At 46.4% G+C, this 17,525-nt stretch overlaps 1 protein-coding gene across 3 annotated transcripts in view; it reads left to right on the top strand.

Annotated features, from left to right (window-relative positions):
- The window catches only part of DCX (doublecortin), a 78,376-nt gene that overhangs the window by 3,694 nt on the left and 57,157 nt on the right, over positions 1 to 17,525 (top strand). For all 3 annotated transcript variants that reach the window (XM_015626271.2, XM_015626268.2, XM_015626272.3), the window contains one exon: positions 8,193 to 8,533. In XM_015626271.2, the coding sequence (XP_015481757.1) occupies positions 8,193 to 8,533 (341 nt within the window). The remainder of the gene's footprint in view (positions 1 to 8,192; positions 8,534 to 17,525) is intronic.

The following is a 17,525-nucleotide window of genomic DNA, read 5'->3' as shown; positions in this document are numbered from 1 at the left end:
GGGCAGCTCCTGCGCTCCGTGCCGGGGCTGGGGGAACGGGAGAAAGGGAGGTGCCCCCTGTGGATTTGGGGAATGGCAGCCTGGGCTGGTGGGTGTGGGGGAGCAGCGTGGGGAGCATCCCCACACCCGAGGGGGTGTGTCACTGAGGGATGAGCGATGAACCAAAAGCCAGCCCTGCTCGGAAGGGATGCCCTGCGGGAAGGGATGCTCAGCCGTGCCTGAGCCCGGGGAGCTCCGGGGAGCTCCAGGACAAGCCCTGGGGTGGAATGGCTGCGGTGGCCATCCTGCCATTCCAATCCTGCTGCCTTACAGAGAGAGGGCACCCACAGCCACGCTGCTTTTCTCTTCCCCGAGCAATTCAGTCTTTGTTTGGACCTGGAATATCCTGTTGCAGGAGGGGAGGTGCTCTTCCCTTTTCCTCGGTGTTTTTCTCCAAGCAGACATCCTGGCCAGTTGGGTAACTAGGGAAAATCCACGAGGTTTTTGCCTTTAATAAAAGACAATGGATGTGGTGTGTGAGGCATGGGCTGCAGAGGCAGCCTCGGCAGCGAGGCATTGTGTGACCTTGACTAAAGCAGCTCTCCCTACAATTCCTTCTCTGTCAAGCAGGATACTCATCTCCCCAAAATACTTCACGGGGACAAGGACGTGGAATAAATCTTGGTTTCCACAGAGGAGTTTTCCTGGGAAGAAATCGCTGCCTTTCAGAGCTGTGATGCTTCCTAGTGGAGTTATTCTCAGCCCAATTACAGCTGTCGAATGGAGGTGTGGCCTCCCTTAATTTTAGAGATTCTGCCGTGTTTCATTCTGGTCTCCTAATATGGCCACAGCCTTTCTCTAATGGCAGCTCTCAGTCCTGCTTGTCCTAGGTTTCATGCAAATCTTTGGAAATTACTCCGGGAGAAAATGCAGTTCTTTATTCTCCTTTTACACTCTTCCTGTTTTTTGTCAGTGAAGTTAAGCTTTAGTTGTTACACCTGCTTTAAACGGGTTTTGCTGCAGGTAAGGAGGTACCCAGCCCATGACAATACATTTTGCTGGTTGAAGTACAGACAGGAGATGCTGGCATTTGGGTTCTGGCTTTGTTCTGCCAAAATGGCATCTGGAAACAGCACTGAAGAAGAGGCACTAAAACCAAAATGGAATGGTCTGTGTCCTCAGCAGAGCATCATCTAGGAAAAGAAAACCTGAGCAGAGTGAAGACAAAGGAATCTGTTTTTTGGACATGCCAGAGCAGGTCTGCACGCTGCTATTGATCCTGCATTTCTAGGGGTCACCTAAGCTTCTGTTGTGGAAAAGCAATTTACAGCACCGTGGTTATAACCAGCCTTGTGGTGAACTCTGCCCTTGGCTTGGGTGTTTGCACAGCTCTGTGTAAGGTACCTGCATCAGACCCAGAATTTGGGAATAATTCTGCTGTGACAACACAAGAACAGTGCACACACCACCAGGCCATGTCTGCCTTATAAATTGGCTTTCTGCTTGGAGACTGAGGGTAACTAAACCAGTGCTTGTTGCTGTAATGGGGCTAATTTATCATTGTCCTTTCCAATAAATAAGTGGAATCTAGGAAAAGTCACCAAAGAGGCTCATCTCAGTGGTTTGATGGCAAAAACTTGTGAATTACTGTCAATATTTCACATCATGTTCTAAGTACTCGATTATGCCTGATTTAAAAATGCACTTATGTAGTGTAATGTAGTTCTGGAGGGTAGAGGATGATATTGCACGGTACCAATATCCTAGAGACAGACATTTCAGGTGAACAAAACCCACATGGTGTGCTGCTAATTAACTGGGGCTTGGAATCACCCTTTTGTTCCCCAGACCAGAGATCTTCCCTGGCACGCCAGGTTACCCTGTAATGAGAACAAGTGATGTTTTTCACACTCTTTTTTTCACATTCCTTCCATCTGCTGGGATGAGCCTCTTGGTCCTTTCCTGTACTGTGTCCTAACATCCCACATTTTGGGAGCCCTCAGAACTCTGTCACTCAGGTGCCTTTTGCTGCCACTTGAGTTGTCCCTCACTGGTCATAGGTTGCTTTTCCCATTATTTTCCAGGGATCTGTCTCATCTCCCAATGACCTTTTCTCAAAATCCACCCACCTGATCATTTTTTTCTTCCCCTTTTCAGTCCTGGCAGCCATCTTCCATCACTGTAGTCATTGCCTAAATCCTGACTTATTATTTCCAGCATTCAGCTTTAATATATTTGTAAATAATGCACCTGCTGGTGTTGATTAGGGCTGCATTCCTCTTTAATCTCTGTGCTGGTTCAGTGCAGGGCAGCATCAAATTGCTGACAGCACCTCCCACTCGTGTCCCACTGCCTTGGCTGTTTCAGTTTGGGATGTTGGCCCAAAGTGCTGCTATTCATCGTGCCAGATGAATCTTTTGGAAAAGAGCACCAGGTGAGCTTTATCCCCCTTCATATATAATTGGTTCCAGTGACCAGGGCTTTGGGAAGTTGATTTATGTAGCTTCATTTACTGGTGAGTCACTTGAAAAAAAACCAGGTAATTCTGTGCCTTGTGCTGTGATAAAACTTGCATATGGAAGATGCTAAAATAATCATGTGCCATCCTTCCCAGCCTTTCTCACGATGATGGTTGAGCAGCTGGCATTTCATCCAAGTTCCAGCTAAAACTTAGTTCCTTTGGTGTCTGGACAGGGTGGTTTGGTCCTTGGTTCATTTTGAGCTTCTTCTTGCAGACTTGATGTGATGAGAAGTTGTCCCACCTGTCCTACCTCTGGTTGTTTTTTGTCCTTGAATGGAGGCCTGGGTTGAGGTGGAAGCTGATGTTGTTCATTGACTCCAGCGGCAAAGAGGTGGCTCAAGAAATGTTGCTCTTGGCCTCTTGTTCCAGTCCCCATTGTCCCATAAATGAGTTCTTTGTGGGACAAAAGCCTTTTTTAACCCTCTCCATAATTTTTCTGCTATTCAGCTTGCTGACATAATGAAATGGACAGTGAGGCATGACCTGGGAGTGAAGGCAAGGCACATCCAAGGGTGAATTTTATGCCCTGTCCTGGGCTGTTTATTTGAAATCTGCCCTTGTTTCAAATCAAACACTAGAAAAAGCTGAGTAGGATTTTGTTTTGCTCAGTGTGGTTTCATTGCAAATGTTCTTGGGCTGTGTGAGATATTCCAGAAAGTGACTCCAAGCTTTTTGTATCCTGTCATGCCCTTGGGAATATTTTCCAAAATCTTGTCCAGGAGTATTTAAAGTAATCACAGAAGAGGCTCCACCCTGGAACTGTGCAGAGTCTGGTGTGTGCTGGGACTGAGGGGTTTATAGGAAACATCCTGGAATCTCCACCCAGCGAGTGTGTTCCAGTTTGGAAAAGTGAAATCCCTGTAGTTTCATAGTGAAACCTTGGTAACCTGTGGAATTGTTTTCTGTGGGTGTTTGTTGGCCTGATAGCTCAGCTAATTACATCCCACAGAACTAAATTTCTCTGTGAGCTTCTGTTTTATTTGCTTGCTCATCCTGGCTGGGACTGGTGTGGTCCCAAAATTCTTTAAGTGTGGTTTTGAAGGTGATTTTTAATCAAGCATTTCTTCCCCTTCTTTAGCTGAACAAGAGGTGCTTCTGCTCATGGAGGAGCCAAGGGAAGGGAGCTCTTCCAGGGTTCATTTTGCCATGCTGGAGTAGTTTTTAACTCATAAAGCAACAGCAAATTCATGCATTTGAAACTCAAGGCCTCCTCCAACACCATGTGGAATGAACTCTGCAAGGTGTTAAGTCCATTTAATTCCTGCTGCAGCCCTGGTAAATTCCATGAAACATAAAAGCTGGGCACAGCAGCACAATCTCAACTTTACACTGCGGAGCTAACAGCTACAATAATTGACTGCTGCCCACAGAGACTGTTCCTGGAATAACTGTTAACACTTAGACATTCAAAATGGCCTCAATCCAGCTTTCCTGATTTTTCTCTAAAGACTTCTGCCCTCAGTTCATTATCCTTGGAAAGCTGCTGGTGTGTGCTGAGGAAGGATGACTTTTTCTGAAAGCACAGCCTGGCATTTTTGGTATTGTCACAGGGAGCTGCTGTAAGAGGGTTGGAGGATCAGCACTCATCTGCAGCTTAGGGGTTTTTCTAAGGAACCTTCTCTAAGGCAAACCTTATCTTTGCTGAGATCATCCCTTCTTTAGGAGCTGAATAATCTCCTTGTGCTTCCCTCAGATCGGTGGCACTGGGATGTGTCATGCACTTGAAGCTGGAGTAATTCTGTGTGATACAAGCCTGGCTTCAAAAGACAAATATGATGCTCATGACGAGGTGTCTGAGGTCTGCAGTCAGCCCAGCCACTGCTGAGGGCAGGCAGGAGGAGTGAGGAAATGCCTTGGCTGCTTTGGTGGCAGGAGAGGAGTTGTGACAGGTCTGGAGCACCCTGGCATGGTGACAGTGCACATCCCCCTGCGGGCTCTGGCTCTGCAGTGTGAAAAGGGCATCGTGCTCTGAGCTGGCCCTGCACTGAACCAACCCTGTCCTTGGCACCACAGAGTGCTCCCCAGCCCCAGGGCATGAGTGTTTCTCTTTGGGGCTCCCTTTCTGGGGTTTGTTTGGGATTGATGATGTCCACTGTACCTTCTCATGGCTTGCAGTGGGATTTCTGCACGTGTGCACAGCTGCTTGCTGGCTCCTGAAAATATTTGTGCACAGATTTTTGTGCTTAGGGCTGGGGAGCAATATTCTTCTCAGAGCCATTTCTTTTGCTCGTGACAAGATCTCACATCCCCTTCTCATTCCTTCTGTTATGCTGAGCACATCTTCTGCTGTCACGCTGTGTCTGTCAGTCACATTTCTGTGGCTGGCACAGTTGTACACCTTGACTTCTCATTACAGGCTTAGCACAGACAGATGTGGCAGAGAAACCCACAGAGAACCCACTCCTGCCTCCATGGTAGCTCTGTTCCCTGTAAGATTTCTTCTTTATGATCTCCTGGCCACATGGTGCAGTTAAAAGCTGGAAAGTTCACAGGTCTTCAGCCCATGCTTGCTCAATCCTGCTACCACCATGGGAAGGTTTGGCTAAAACCCCACTGTGGGAAGTGAAATGCTCTGTGGAGAGCGTGTTCCTGGCTGGCAGATGCATGTGCCAATGAGGAATGTGAGCCGTGATTTTGCTGCTATCTGGGAGTCATAAGCTGACTTAGGGAAGACATTCGTTTAAGTGGTTTTTAAATGAAGTTAAAGAACATCCTCAGGTCAGAGAGGAAGGACAGAAAAGCTCCTCTTCCCTGGAGCTGTGCTGCTGTGACTGCAGAAATGATGCTGAGAAGAGCTGCTGCTCAGAACTGCTATTCCAGAGTGGCACTCCAAGGAAATTTCTCTCCAGTTTTAGAACAGAGCAGGATTTTATTTGCTGGGGTTTGGGTTAAATGAGAAAAAGGGAGAAAGGGCAGATTCCATTTTCCACTTGTGAGTGTGAGCACACCTTGAGAGGCCAATGTGTGGATCTGCACCCCTGCCTGAGATCACATCTGTGGAACAAACCCTACAAGGGTTTTGCCTTCATGCCACTGCTGCCTTTGGTGTACAGGTGGTGTAAATACACAACCAGCTGTGCTGTGCAGTGAGGAATTCAAAAGGACTCAGCTGCAACTAAGAGTAATGGCACTGTACCACAGAGATCAAGAATCTCTTCAGCTTACTTTAAAATATACAACTTGTTAATAGAAAATATGCTCCAGCACCTCACAGGTCTACAGAACACAGTGCAAATGTGTTCTTCCTTTCACTGTGGAAATAATACAGATGAAGGTCAAAGACAGATGAAAGTCAAGCCTTGCCACACTTCAGTGGCTGATAGTCTACTTCTGTTTTTTGGGTGGGGAAGAAGAGGTGCAGGTGAGGTCAGGAGCTGGCACAGGGGTGACAGCAGCATTCAAATCTCTTAGTGCTGTTTTTAAAGAGAGAAATCCCTTTTCTCAGAGGATAATGCAGAGTTCTGCTGAGCACACTTAGGAGGGCTCTGCTGCCCAGGGATTATGGGCTTGGGAGGGCTCAGGTTCTTAGGATGGTTAATTCCCTGTGAGCATTCCCAACTCCTTCTGCCCTTCTCTCAGTCAGGAAACTGGAGAGAAGCCTGGGCCTGCTCTGCACCAGGTGTTACTTGGCTGGAGCAGATGAATAAACCACAACTTATCACTTATTAATCAGAAAGGTTTGAAGTATTCAAAGCTGCTGGAAAATTATATCCCCAGAGGGAATTTTGTATAATGTGTGGTACTCTGGGGGGTATGTTCCAGTTTCTATTGAGTCAGAGTCACAAAATGCAGGGGATTAAGGAGCTCCAGCTATGGGCAGGGCTGCATGGTTGGTTTATTGAGGGGTGTTGCTGTCAGAAAATAGAGATTTTTACTGTTTGTTCAAGCCAACAGAACCTGGTGGTGGGATTATTGTTAGTCTGGAGTACATCAGTTGACAAAAAGCCCAACTGAGTGCTCGTCGTGAACCTTGTCAGCTCTCTTCTCTCTTCTGTGTTTGTATTCCATCTTTAGAAGGGAAAACAGAATGTCTGCTTCCTGTTCATCAAGGATTTGGGGCATTTTTATAGAACTGACGGGGAAGAGCTGCAGCTGGTGATGTAAACACCACGAGTGGGCATCACAGTGGCAAACTGGGTACAAAGGTGGGGTTAAAATCAGATGGAATCCTGCATCTTTTCTATGGCTGCTTGTGGCATCACACCCTGATCAGTAATAGGGACAGAAATACACAGAGTGCTGCTATAAGCCTGCTAAAATCTGTTTATTGTGTGTCTGTTGTGGTCTCACCATGGGTTCTGGTGCCTCCATCAGAAGAGCAGTTTAGTCAGCAGAAGGAGTTCCAGTATGAATTTTATCCTGGGCACATTACTGCCTGGGCCATGTGAACATCAGAGGGATGTTTGGAAATCCGTATTTTGCCAACTGGATGTCAAATCCTGTCCTAGAGATCCCTGGATGGGAAACCAGACTTGGCTCTGGGATAGGCTTTTCAAAGATGTCTGAGCCTTGGAGTTTGCAGTCAGGGAAATGCAGACAATCTGGTTTTGGTAAAGAAGGAATTTATTTTTTTTTTCAAAATAGTTAAATCTGTATTTTAATTTCAAACGTATCGCAGTACATGAAGAACTCAATTCTGTAATATCAGAGAAAGAAAACACCAGAAGAGACTCTAAAATCCTACAGGTACCCATGTCATGCCTTCAGTTCCTATTAAAATTTTATCTAATGGCGAGACGAAAGCTTCTTCCTCCAGCAGTGAGTGACTTTTTTTCAGTGCAGCCTGAGTCATTTCAGACCAGACAGCTACATTCCCTTAGGGATACTGGTTTACAGTCTCATTCTAGTAATAACTCTTCCAGCATCCATCAGATTTGCAGGCCCAAAAGAAGCTCCTACAAATCCTTTAAGGTGCTTTTAAAACCTTAGATAGATAGGATCCTGTAAATTACAGACAAAGCCTAAAACTAATTTTGGGTGGGATAGGGGAAGGCTTTTTGTCAATTACTAAAATGACCCTGTAACTCTTCTCTGCCGTGTCTAAATTTGGATTTAATGTATTTTTGGTTGGTACCAGCCATGTAAATCAAGGAGTGGTATTTGGTGCAGTGTTTAATCTCAGCTGCCACTAGGTCTGTTCCCTAATAAACCACTGATGCTCTAATAGTGCATATTTGTTATGCCTGCTAGATTTATCAAGGCTGCTTTTAGTGGAGACTATTCAGGACAAGATTCTGATTATTTTTCAGGCATGATGCAGAAGGCACTTTGTGGATGAATGTTGGTGTGCTCTTGGCAGGGAATGGCACACTGAAGTAGCACCTAGGTCTGTAAAGATAAAGGGGAAAGTGGCAAATTTATAAAATAATCGGGGTGGTCAAATGAATTTGGTGATCTGAGGTTCTTGGAAAGCTTAGCTGCATCTTCAGGTAGCTGAATACCTTTATAACTCAACCTCTTTTAACCCTGGTTCATGTGACTGTATGTCTCTGCTGATGGCTGACTCGCTTGCTTTGTGGAAATAGCAGCAATATTTTAAATAACCGTAAATATAAGATTAAAACAAAGCAGAATGCTTTAAGAACGAGCTATCGTGGGAGTGCTGATGGAAACAATTATTAATGGTTTGCATGATCCGTGGGGTGAGAGCACAGAGCTGGTGGTTACTGTAGAATCTCATTTCTTCCTCAAGGGGAGAGTTACGTCTGCTCGTCCGACAACTTCTTCAAGAAGGTGGAATACACCAAGAATGTCAACCCCAACTGGTCTGTCAACGTGAAGACCTCTGCCAACCAGAAAGCACCTCAGTCCCTGGCCAGCAGCAACAGCGCCCAGGCCAAGGAGAACAAGGATTTTGTGCGCCCCAAGCTGGTGACCATCATCCGCAGCGGGGTGAAGCCCCGCAAGGCCGTGCGCGTGCTCCTCAACAAGAAGACTGCCCACTCCTTCGAGCAAGTCCTCACTGACATCACTGAAGCTATCAAACTGGAGACAGGGGTGGTCAAAAAGCTGTACACCTTGGATGGGAAGCAGGTAGGAGGTTTCACAGATGTTACGTCTTTTTCTTCCTCCCGTCGTGCGGCTTTGCTGACTCAGAGCAATTCTTGAGGCTTAAAATTAAGCTGAGATGATTGCTGCCATCTGTTCCTTTAGAAGTATGGCTTCTCATGCCAGTGGTTAGGTTACTAAATTTTCCCTGATATTAATACCAAGTAAAGAATGTAGCCGTGGGTCTGGGTGGAACAGATGCTGGCCCTGCACGCCGGCGTGCGGTGCGTGTCTTCTGGGCCAGCTCAATAAATAACGGGGGGAGTTGGGCTCACAGCCACCAGCTGATCTGGCTCTGGACTAACTGGAAGACCTCTCCAGTTTGGCTTCACTCGGTGAAAACGTGTTGCTTGACTTTCCTTGCCCCCTGGTGAAGGCTTGCTGAGATAAAGTGATTGATCCAAGCACGCTCTTCTGGCCAGCCCCAGAGCGAGCAGGGAAAGTGTGGAACTGTGCAGCATTTCCTTGACTAAATGCACCAGGAGGTAACGTGCAGAAAGAGTCAGAAATATTTAGCAGGTCATCAAAATGTGCTTCATGTCTACGTGTTGCTGGAACTGAAGGAAACATCTGTCTCTTGTTAGCAGCAACGAGCCATTTCATATTGCTGTATCTATGAAAAGCCTTAAAGGAATGTGGGGGATCATTTTTAGAGCTGGGAAGAGCTAGATTCTTCAAGGACAATTCCAAGCTTGATTTAACAGTTCTGTTTATTGTAATTGAGGAATGATCTTATTTTTGTCACTATTTTTCCTGCTCCACATTCTGGAGTGAGGCAGCACAGCTCTTGTGTGGGTTTGGACGCTGGCTATTCTAGGGATTGATGGTTTTGCTTTAAATTCACTGACTCTAGAGAAAATTATTTGAGTACTGGCTCTGTCTCCAAGAAAATGCAGATTTTACAAATAAAGATGTTCATCCCCAATGCAGGTTCCTGCAGTCCAGGAGTGTAGTGTAGTGTGTGGGAGCTGAGAGCAGCATGTCACTCTGACCTGACAGTCTGGTGTCCCTGCCTGTGGTAGGAGGCTGGAACCAAATGATCTTTAAGGTCTCTTCCAACTCAAACCATCCTGTGATTCTTGCTTTGTCCCATCCTGTGTCCTGCACATTAGTTACTGTCTGGTTCCAGCTTCAGAGACACAAAAAAATCCCATCTGTCTGCCAAAGCTTTCCTTTCCACTTGTCTCAACAGCGCTTTTCCTTCCTCAGACGCACATTTTGACCATGAGAGGGTGACTGTCCCTAGACACCTGTCCCTGTGTCCATGGACACAGTAACCTGCTGGAAATGAGCAGTGGCACCAGGAGTGGTGCACTGGAAACCTCGGGAGACACCAGGGAAAGAGGAAGGAGATTGTCAGATTTCCTGTGCTCCCTGAGGTGGTCACACCTGGGCACAGGGCCACGCCCTTTGGGTCACAGCAGCTTTGCAGAGGGTTTCATAATTGGATCTGACCTCAGAGCAGTTCCCTGCTCATGATGACACAATCCTGTTGTTCTCCCAGCTGGGAAGGAGGATCTTAGTGTGAAGCTGTGAGTGGCCTCAGCTCCTGGAGAGCTGCTGGAGGTTTGGAGGTGAGGAGTTGCTCTGAATGGTGCAGAAATTGGGATGCTTCCATCAGACTGCTCTCTTCTCCCCCTTTGAGCTGTTTACTGGTGATTCCCTTCCACCTCTGGCTGGAAACAGAGACAGGATCAGCCTTGATGTGACATTTACCTTGTTTCTCTGGCTTTATAATTCACCATTTAATGAAATGAGATACTCAATTGCATGTTGGAGACGCCGCTGGGAGTTTCAGTGTGTGCAAATGTAGAATCTCAGACCCAGTAATGCAGTTATTGAAAACTGTGATTTGGCAGTAATGGGATGTTTGATATTCAATGTTTGATGCTTGTTTGCAGCACCAATTGCTGTTGAGGCTTCCTGAGGAGCAAACCTGGTTCACCAAGGCTTTGTTTTTAGTGGAAGGTTTCCTTCAATGCTTGTTCTTTATTACAGATGTGTGTTGTTAGCATGGAAGTCAGAGCTAAAAGCTTATGCAGGCTGTTGGGGTTTCCATGACATACTGCTCCATAAAATCTGACCTCCTGACATGACATTAGGGGGTTTTGCATGTCTGATGCTGACATTAGAAAGAGATTACTGCATGCCTGATTCTGACAAACAGCACTTTATTTTCAGGAGGAAATATTCATGCAAAAATGCAAGCTGCTCAAAGCTGAAATACTGACAAGGATCCTGACAGTCTGTCTCTTTGAGTGCCATCAGAGGCACGTTGCTCCCTCTGTTGTGAAATGATAAAATTTACAAAAGGAACGTACAAAGGGAAATCATCCTTCCTCAGTCCACGAGCTGGAACTTAATGAGGGGAGATGATTATTTTATTTATAGGCATTTCTATAGCGCTCATCAGTGGAGTAATCAAGATGTTTTAGAAGTACAGACAGTGGTGGCAGTGACAGGGTGGTGTGTGAATAATTACATTTCTGTGCACTGCAGACCTGCTGCAGTTGGAGTGCCAAAGCAGCTAATTGAGAGCTGGTGGGCTGTGTTTGAATAAATGCAGCACTCGAAACAACAGTGGGGTTAGGTTATCTTAATGAAATTGTGTCTTTTTATGTCTTGGGTTGGCTGGAGAAGTATGGCCCTTGAAGCTGCTAAATTAGCATCTTGTGTTTAAGTAGTTTATTTAACTTGCACATCTTTCTAATGTCTGTGCTCAAGCTCCTTCCCTCCCTGGAGAAAATCATTACCTCTTGATGCACACCCCTGAGCTCAAAAAACACGTTTGACAAAAGGTTTTTCAAAGAGTTGGCCAAAAATGAGTGGTGACAGGGGATCACAAGAGAGATTTAACTTTGGAACTTTGTACAGGAAATGGTGTGGGTCAAAGAATTCAGTGCATTAAACAAATGGGCCAATTCAGTGCTTGGTTCCACGACTACAGCTGTTGTAGTGTTGAGATGTACTATACCCACAATTAAAATACACACATTCAAGGATTTAATTTGGTCAGGCCTGTGGATCATGCTGGAAAACAGTTATTTTGGTAGATTCTTCCTCCTTTTTTAAACTCCTAGCTCCATCCAATGTCCCAAATAAGTCTGGATTCCTGGGAGCTCTGGCTGCTTTAGAGACACACGATGACAGCTCCTGCCCCGCATCGTTAGCAAACCAAATTAGAAAGCAGAATGTGAGACCGTGGATGAAGTTGCATTCAGGTATTTTGAATGCAGCAGGCTGAGCTAGACTTTGCAGAGGTTGTGTAGATTTACTGTCCTGCTCATGCCTGGGCTCCTTCCTCACTGTGGTGCACCATGTGTCGGTGTTCTCTGGGGAAGAAGAGGCTGCTCCATCACTGGCAGCTGCTGTCAGCACCTTGCTTTGCAGGTGGGCTCTGCCTGCATTCCTTCTGCTTTTGAGGGACCTGTAAAAGCTGATGAATCTTCTGTGCACACTGAACTTCTCTTTTCCTGCCCTGTATTTTATTCCAAGGTCAGTGAGTTGTTCGGCCAAGTGCCCGAAGAGATGCAGTGGCAAAAATCAGTCCCTTTTTTGTTTTTGGTTGTTGGCTGAGTTTGGTGATACCCTGGCATAAACAGAAATTCATCAGGCATGTTCAGTTGTACTTTAGCATTAAGATTTATTTTTTTTTTGTTGTGTGGAGTTTCTTCTTTTTCTCCAGCTGTTTTATTGCCATGCCTTAATTAAATAAACACCCCATTGTGTGACCCAACAATTATCAACACCAAAAATAAGCAGCATAGATTCTGTTCAGAGCAGGGAGATCTTGTATGCTTCAGCTGCACATAAAAAGAGATATTCTGGTCAACAAGCAGGGGACAGATTGTGGTTTTAGCCATGCAGTGATCTCCTCTGGCCTTTGAAATCTTCAAACACGGGGAGAAGTCGCCCATGCTCCGCTCACTGGCTGTTCCCTTGCCCAGACACTGCTGCTGCTGCTCCATCTGAGTGTTAGCTGTCTCATCAGATGAAATTCCATCCATTTCCATATGTCAGGGCACTTGTGACTGCGCTCCCAAAAGAATTTCCAGTCTTAATAAGATGGTCCCCTCTAGCAGCCTGAGCTTTGATAAGGATATCAAGTGGCAGGTGATGAGGGGAGTTCATCCTGTGTTTGCAAAGCTGATGCCCTGGGGGCCAGCTCACCTCTCTTGGCCAGGCAGGAAGTTGCCATTTCATTTCAGATTTCCTGCACTAAGGAAGGGCAGCAGACAGGGAGAAGCAGGATGACAAAGCTTACAGAAAGTTTAAGGTCTAAGGTTTGTGATCAAAGTCAATAAATTAGTTGATAAACCATCTCCTAAATATTGCACTAAGGGATCCCTACAAGTTGCACTGGAGAAACCAAACTTTGGAGTTGCTGCACTGATTTTAAGCTGGTATTTGGAAAAAAGAAAAAAAAAATAGTAAAAAATTAATCACTCAAGGGTTGATAACAGCAGGGGGCCAAACTCTTCCAGGGTAATGTAGATCTATTTATTTTATTAATGAAATTGTAGCAATGAGACATGGAACAAGGTTTGTACCAAAACATAAAAATGCCTCCAACAGCTGTAAACTGTGGCTGGTGCTCAGGAGGAAGGTGACACCTGTGTGACTGTACCCAGTGACATCTGCATTGCTGGAAGATCAGAGGGAACCTATTCCCTCCAGAGCCCTGGCAGGAGTTAACTCACACCCTGAGGCACCAGATTCAAGGTTACAGAGTGAACAAATTGCTTTGTGCTACTGCACATGTTGAGGGGAAGGATGTCAGAACAACTCCTCCTTCTAAGTCACTGTCTGCCCTTCAGGATACCAAAAAACTGCCCAGAATGTGCAGTTCCATGCACTCGTGTAAAGCTGGAGTTGAGCCTCGAAGGAAGTCAGGGGGAAGAGCAGGAGAGGGGTGCAAGTGTGTTCTGCATCCCACCTTCTGCTAAAGCTCCTGCAGCAGCAAGGGGAGCATGAGTCCCACCTTCCCTCCCTGCTGCACAAAGCTGGAACAAGGAACCTGGCTCTGGTTTCCAGCACAAAGATGGAAAACCTGGCTCTGGTTTCCAGCACAAAGGTGGAACAAGGAACCTGGCTCTGGTTTCCATCTGCTCCTCAGCCCTTTCCTCTCGGAGCTCCTTGCTCGCCGCTGACATTGGCCAGGCCCCATGTAAATCTCCCATTTTGATAGCAGGAGGACAGCTGAGGGTGGGCAGAGGAGCAGGCAGGATCCCTCAGGATCATCCCTCAGGATGGGGATTAGCTGCCAGCCTGGCAGGGCTGCTGCAGATGTCTGCTTTAGGGCGCTCGCGTGAGATGAGTCCTCTGCAGCGGCCGCGCGCCGTGCGAGGAGGATTAGTAATAATGTATGGACTGGAGAACTCCTGAACCCAAGTCACTTACAGAGCCAGACAACACAGCCTAGTTCTTCATCTTCAGGGAGCTCTCAGGGTAAGCTGGAGGTTCAGCACAGCCTGAATCATGCAGTGACTAGACACTAACACAGACAAAACCAATTAGTCTGCAGGTATCCCACAAGGATTTTAGCACTCACTAGAATGAATAAGCCGAGCTTCCACGAGTGTGTGTCTAAGTACTTACAATAAAATATTCAGAAGACTTTCTGAGATATTCTTTAGGAACCTTATGCTTATTAATTTCTGTTTCCTCGGGTCTGTGGGCCACAGGATCTGGGTGAAGAGAGGCCTGGCTGGAACTCTGGGAATCCTAATTCCTGTGTTTCTTAAAGCAGGCACAGGCTGATCTGAGCAGCTGAACTCTTGATCAGACCCGTTCTCCTGTGGGCATTGTACTCACCTGGTTGCCATTGGTGTGGTCTCTAACCACTCCCCATCATAGGTAGTGATGGAAACAGGGGAAAATGGGTTTAAACTGTCAGAGGGGAGATTTAAATTAGGTATTGGGGAAAACATTCTTCCCTGTGAGGGTGGTGAGGGCCTGGCACAGGCTGTCCTGTCCCTGGCAATGTCCAGGTGGCACTAAATGAGCTTTAACCTCCCTTTCAACCCAAACCATTCTGTAATTCTGTGTGTAGAGCAAGGGGAGACAGTGGAGGACGACATCATCTTGCAGACTTTGCTCGATGTTTTGCCATTGCTTTGCCTCACTCTCAGGTTGTGGAGGAGGTGTTCTCCTCCTGCCTGCCACTCACAGGGTTTTGGTGCTGTGTTACTCACTGGCACCTTGCTGTTATACACATCCAGGTAAAAATCTCTGCTAAATCCATTTTTCTCTCAGGGCAGCGAGGCTCCCAGTCCACCAGCAGGCTCCAGAGTTGCTGTTTGCTGGAAATGGTTGGTTTTAGAGCCACTCACTGACCAGGCTCCAGATGAACACCTGCTCCTCCTGTCACAGATGGCAGGCTGTCAAAATTACTGAAAGATGCAGTCAGAGCTGACCTGGTGACCTGGGAGTACGTGGCCCCTGGTACTGCATCCTGCTGCTATTCACACCCCAAAAGAGACGTGTGCTAAAAATTCCATCCTCAGTAGCATCTTTATTTTAGCAGTTCTCCCTGTCATACAGAGTGACGTGTTCCCTTTTCACTCCAAATCCCAAGGGAGAAGAGGATTATTCACTCTAGTGCCCGAGGGTTTATCTTGGAATAAATGGGCTGAAAATGAGCAAGGGAAATAAGGCTGAATATCTGGAGCTGTGGACAGGCCAAGAAAGCCTTGTTGTTTTTCCCATTGTGAGTTTGTGTCATGATATGAAACTTAAGTTTCTGGCTCCTTTTTGATGCTTCAGCAGCAATCCCACCAGTGTGAATGACAGCCCCTCCTTCTCTGGGAGGGAGATGGTTACACTTAAAATATCCAGAGCGAGGGTTCTTGTAAATGTCTTATTTTGAACACCTGAAATAATCAATATATGATTATCAATATGTGAATTTCCCCTGTTTGTAATGGGGAAATGTCTTGCTGATTCTGGTGGTCCTCAGTGTTAGGCTGTGGGTGACATCATGTGTGATTTTTGCTCATCTCTCCTCACCTGCAGTAGCTCAGAGATTGAGCAAATCCCCCCTGAATTCCCTCAGGGGACACACCTCTGGAATCTCATGGGGGTTGGTGCCCTGTTCCACATCTTGCTGTGAGTTCACCTCTTTTTCTTGACTGCCTGAAGCCACTTCTTCTTTTCCTTTCTCAGCTCTTACTGGCCTCCAACCAAAAAGCTGTTTTCATTCAGTGGCAGGTAAGTTATGGCACAGTTCACACTTTTCTCCAGGAAAAGCCTGCTCTAGGTGTGAATAAAGGCAAACAACCAGGTAACAGAGGCTGCTGAGAAATGGTGTGATAGAGCTGTCAGCCAGCACAGCAGCATTTCCTTCTTCCTTGCCTCTGAAACCTGGGCTGAGCTAGTGATTATTCATTTCTGTGCGTAGTCCCTGCATCTTGATGGAGCTCAAATGTTAATTAATTTGTAATTTAATATTAAGGGGATTATTCTGTGCTGCAAAGGGCCCTGTGAGTGTGAGGGGTTGTCAAAACCCTCCTCAGTCTTTTGGCCGGACTGCCAGTGACAACAAAGGTGTTTTTATGTGTCAGGAAGGGAAGGAGGGATGATGTGCAGAGGATGCAGCCTCCATCCACCCTCAGCTCTGCCAGGAGTGACAAAAGACAGGCAGAAATGTGTCTCAAACAGTGTGTCTAAAGGAGCTGAGGAGAGAAAAAAAAGAGTTGGATGCAATCCCTGGAGCTTTTCAGCGCTGGCTGAGGTAGGGCTGCACATTTGGGGAGGTGCAGAGAGGAGCTGTGAGAGCTCAGGGCTGTCCCAGTGCTCCTCAGGCTGCAGCAAATCGATTAAAATAGAGCTGGAACTGCAGGCCTGCTCCTGGAGATTTGCTCAGGCTGAATAGGGAGGAATAAGCAGGGCTAATAACCAGAGCATTCGCTGCTGGGAGCCACAGGCACACCCTGTCCCCTGTGAGGGTGCAGCCAGGCCTTGCTGGATGTTCCACAGTGGATATAGAATAATAATCTATATTATTAAACCCAGTCCTAGTTCCCTGGTTAACTCCAAGCGCTGTGTGGGTGAGTAAACACATTTTTATCTGTATAAATACATTTTATTAAGTGTTGTACAACACAGCTCTGCAGCTCAATTTGCTGTCTAAGCAATCTAAACTCCTCCTGTAGTTAAAGAATCCCAGGGACTATTGTGCTTTCTTATCCTCGAGCCATGTTGTTGTTTTTTGTTCCCTCACCCTAATAAACCAAAACCAAACCCATCTCACTGTGGTCTTTTACTGCACTTTGAAAATGTTTGCTTACTCTTACATCATTCTTTGACATAAGTGCATATCTCATTGTTACTAACAGTTTTTAAATTACCCACATACTCTAAAATAAGTAGGAAATTAGTGTGTATTAGCTCATGGTGCTTTTGTATTTTTTTTTTTTTTATCTTGAAAACTACTTTAGAACATTTTTTCAGCTAGAGTGGGTGTAAGACCTATTCCTTCACTGTTGTTTTTTTTCTTTTCTTTTTTTTTCCCTCAAATGGGGGATTTAGTTATGAACAAAAACCAGACATGGAGAAGATGAGATAATATGTCCCATTCATTAGCAGGATTTTTCCAGGGGATTTTGCTCCAGTCAGAACTGGCATGAGAGGTCAGTCCTGCCAGTCCTCCAGGTCTGAGCTCTGTTATCTGGAGGACAATGAGCTCAGTGAGCTTTTATTGGCTCCACAGCAATAATTATGCAGCCCCTGAGCCTTCAGGGCAGCAGGGGAGAGCAGGACTGGGGCTCCTTCCTCACTGCCCTGCCCTCACCATCTGCTCTGTGCTGCTTATCTGGTGCTCCATCCCCTGGGGCTGCAGGACACACAGCTCCTGGCTGTGGTCATCTGTCCCTGGCCTTGGGCATCAGTTCCTGGCCATGGGCATCAGTCCCTGGCCTTGGTCATCAGTTCCTGGCCATGGGCATCAGTTCCTGGCCTTGGTCATCAGTTCCTGGCC

The sequence above is a fragment of the Parus major genome, chromosome 4A (assembly GCF_001522545.3).
Source record: "Parus major isolate Abel chromosome 4A, Parus_major1.1, whole genome shotgun sequence".
Lineage (NCBI taxonomy): Eukaryota > Metazoa > Chordata > Aves > Passeriformes > Paridae > Parus > Parus major.
This window is presented reverse-complemented; position numbering and strand designations above follow the sequence as displayed.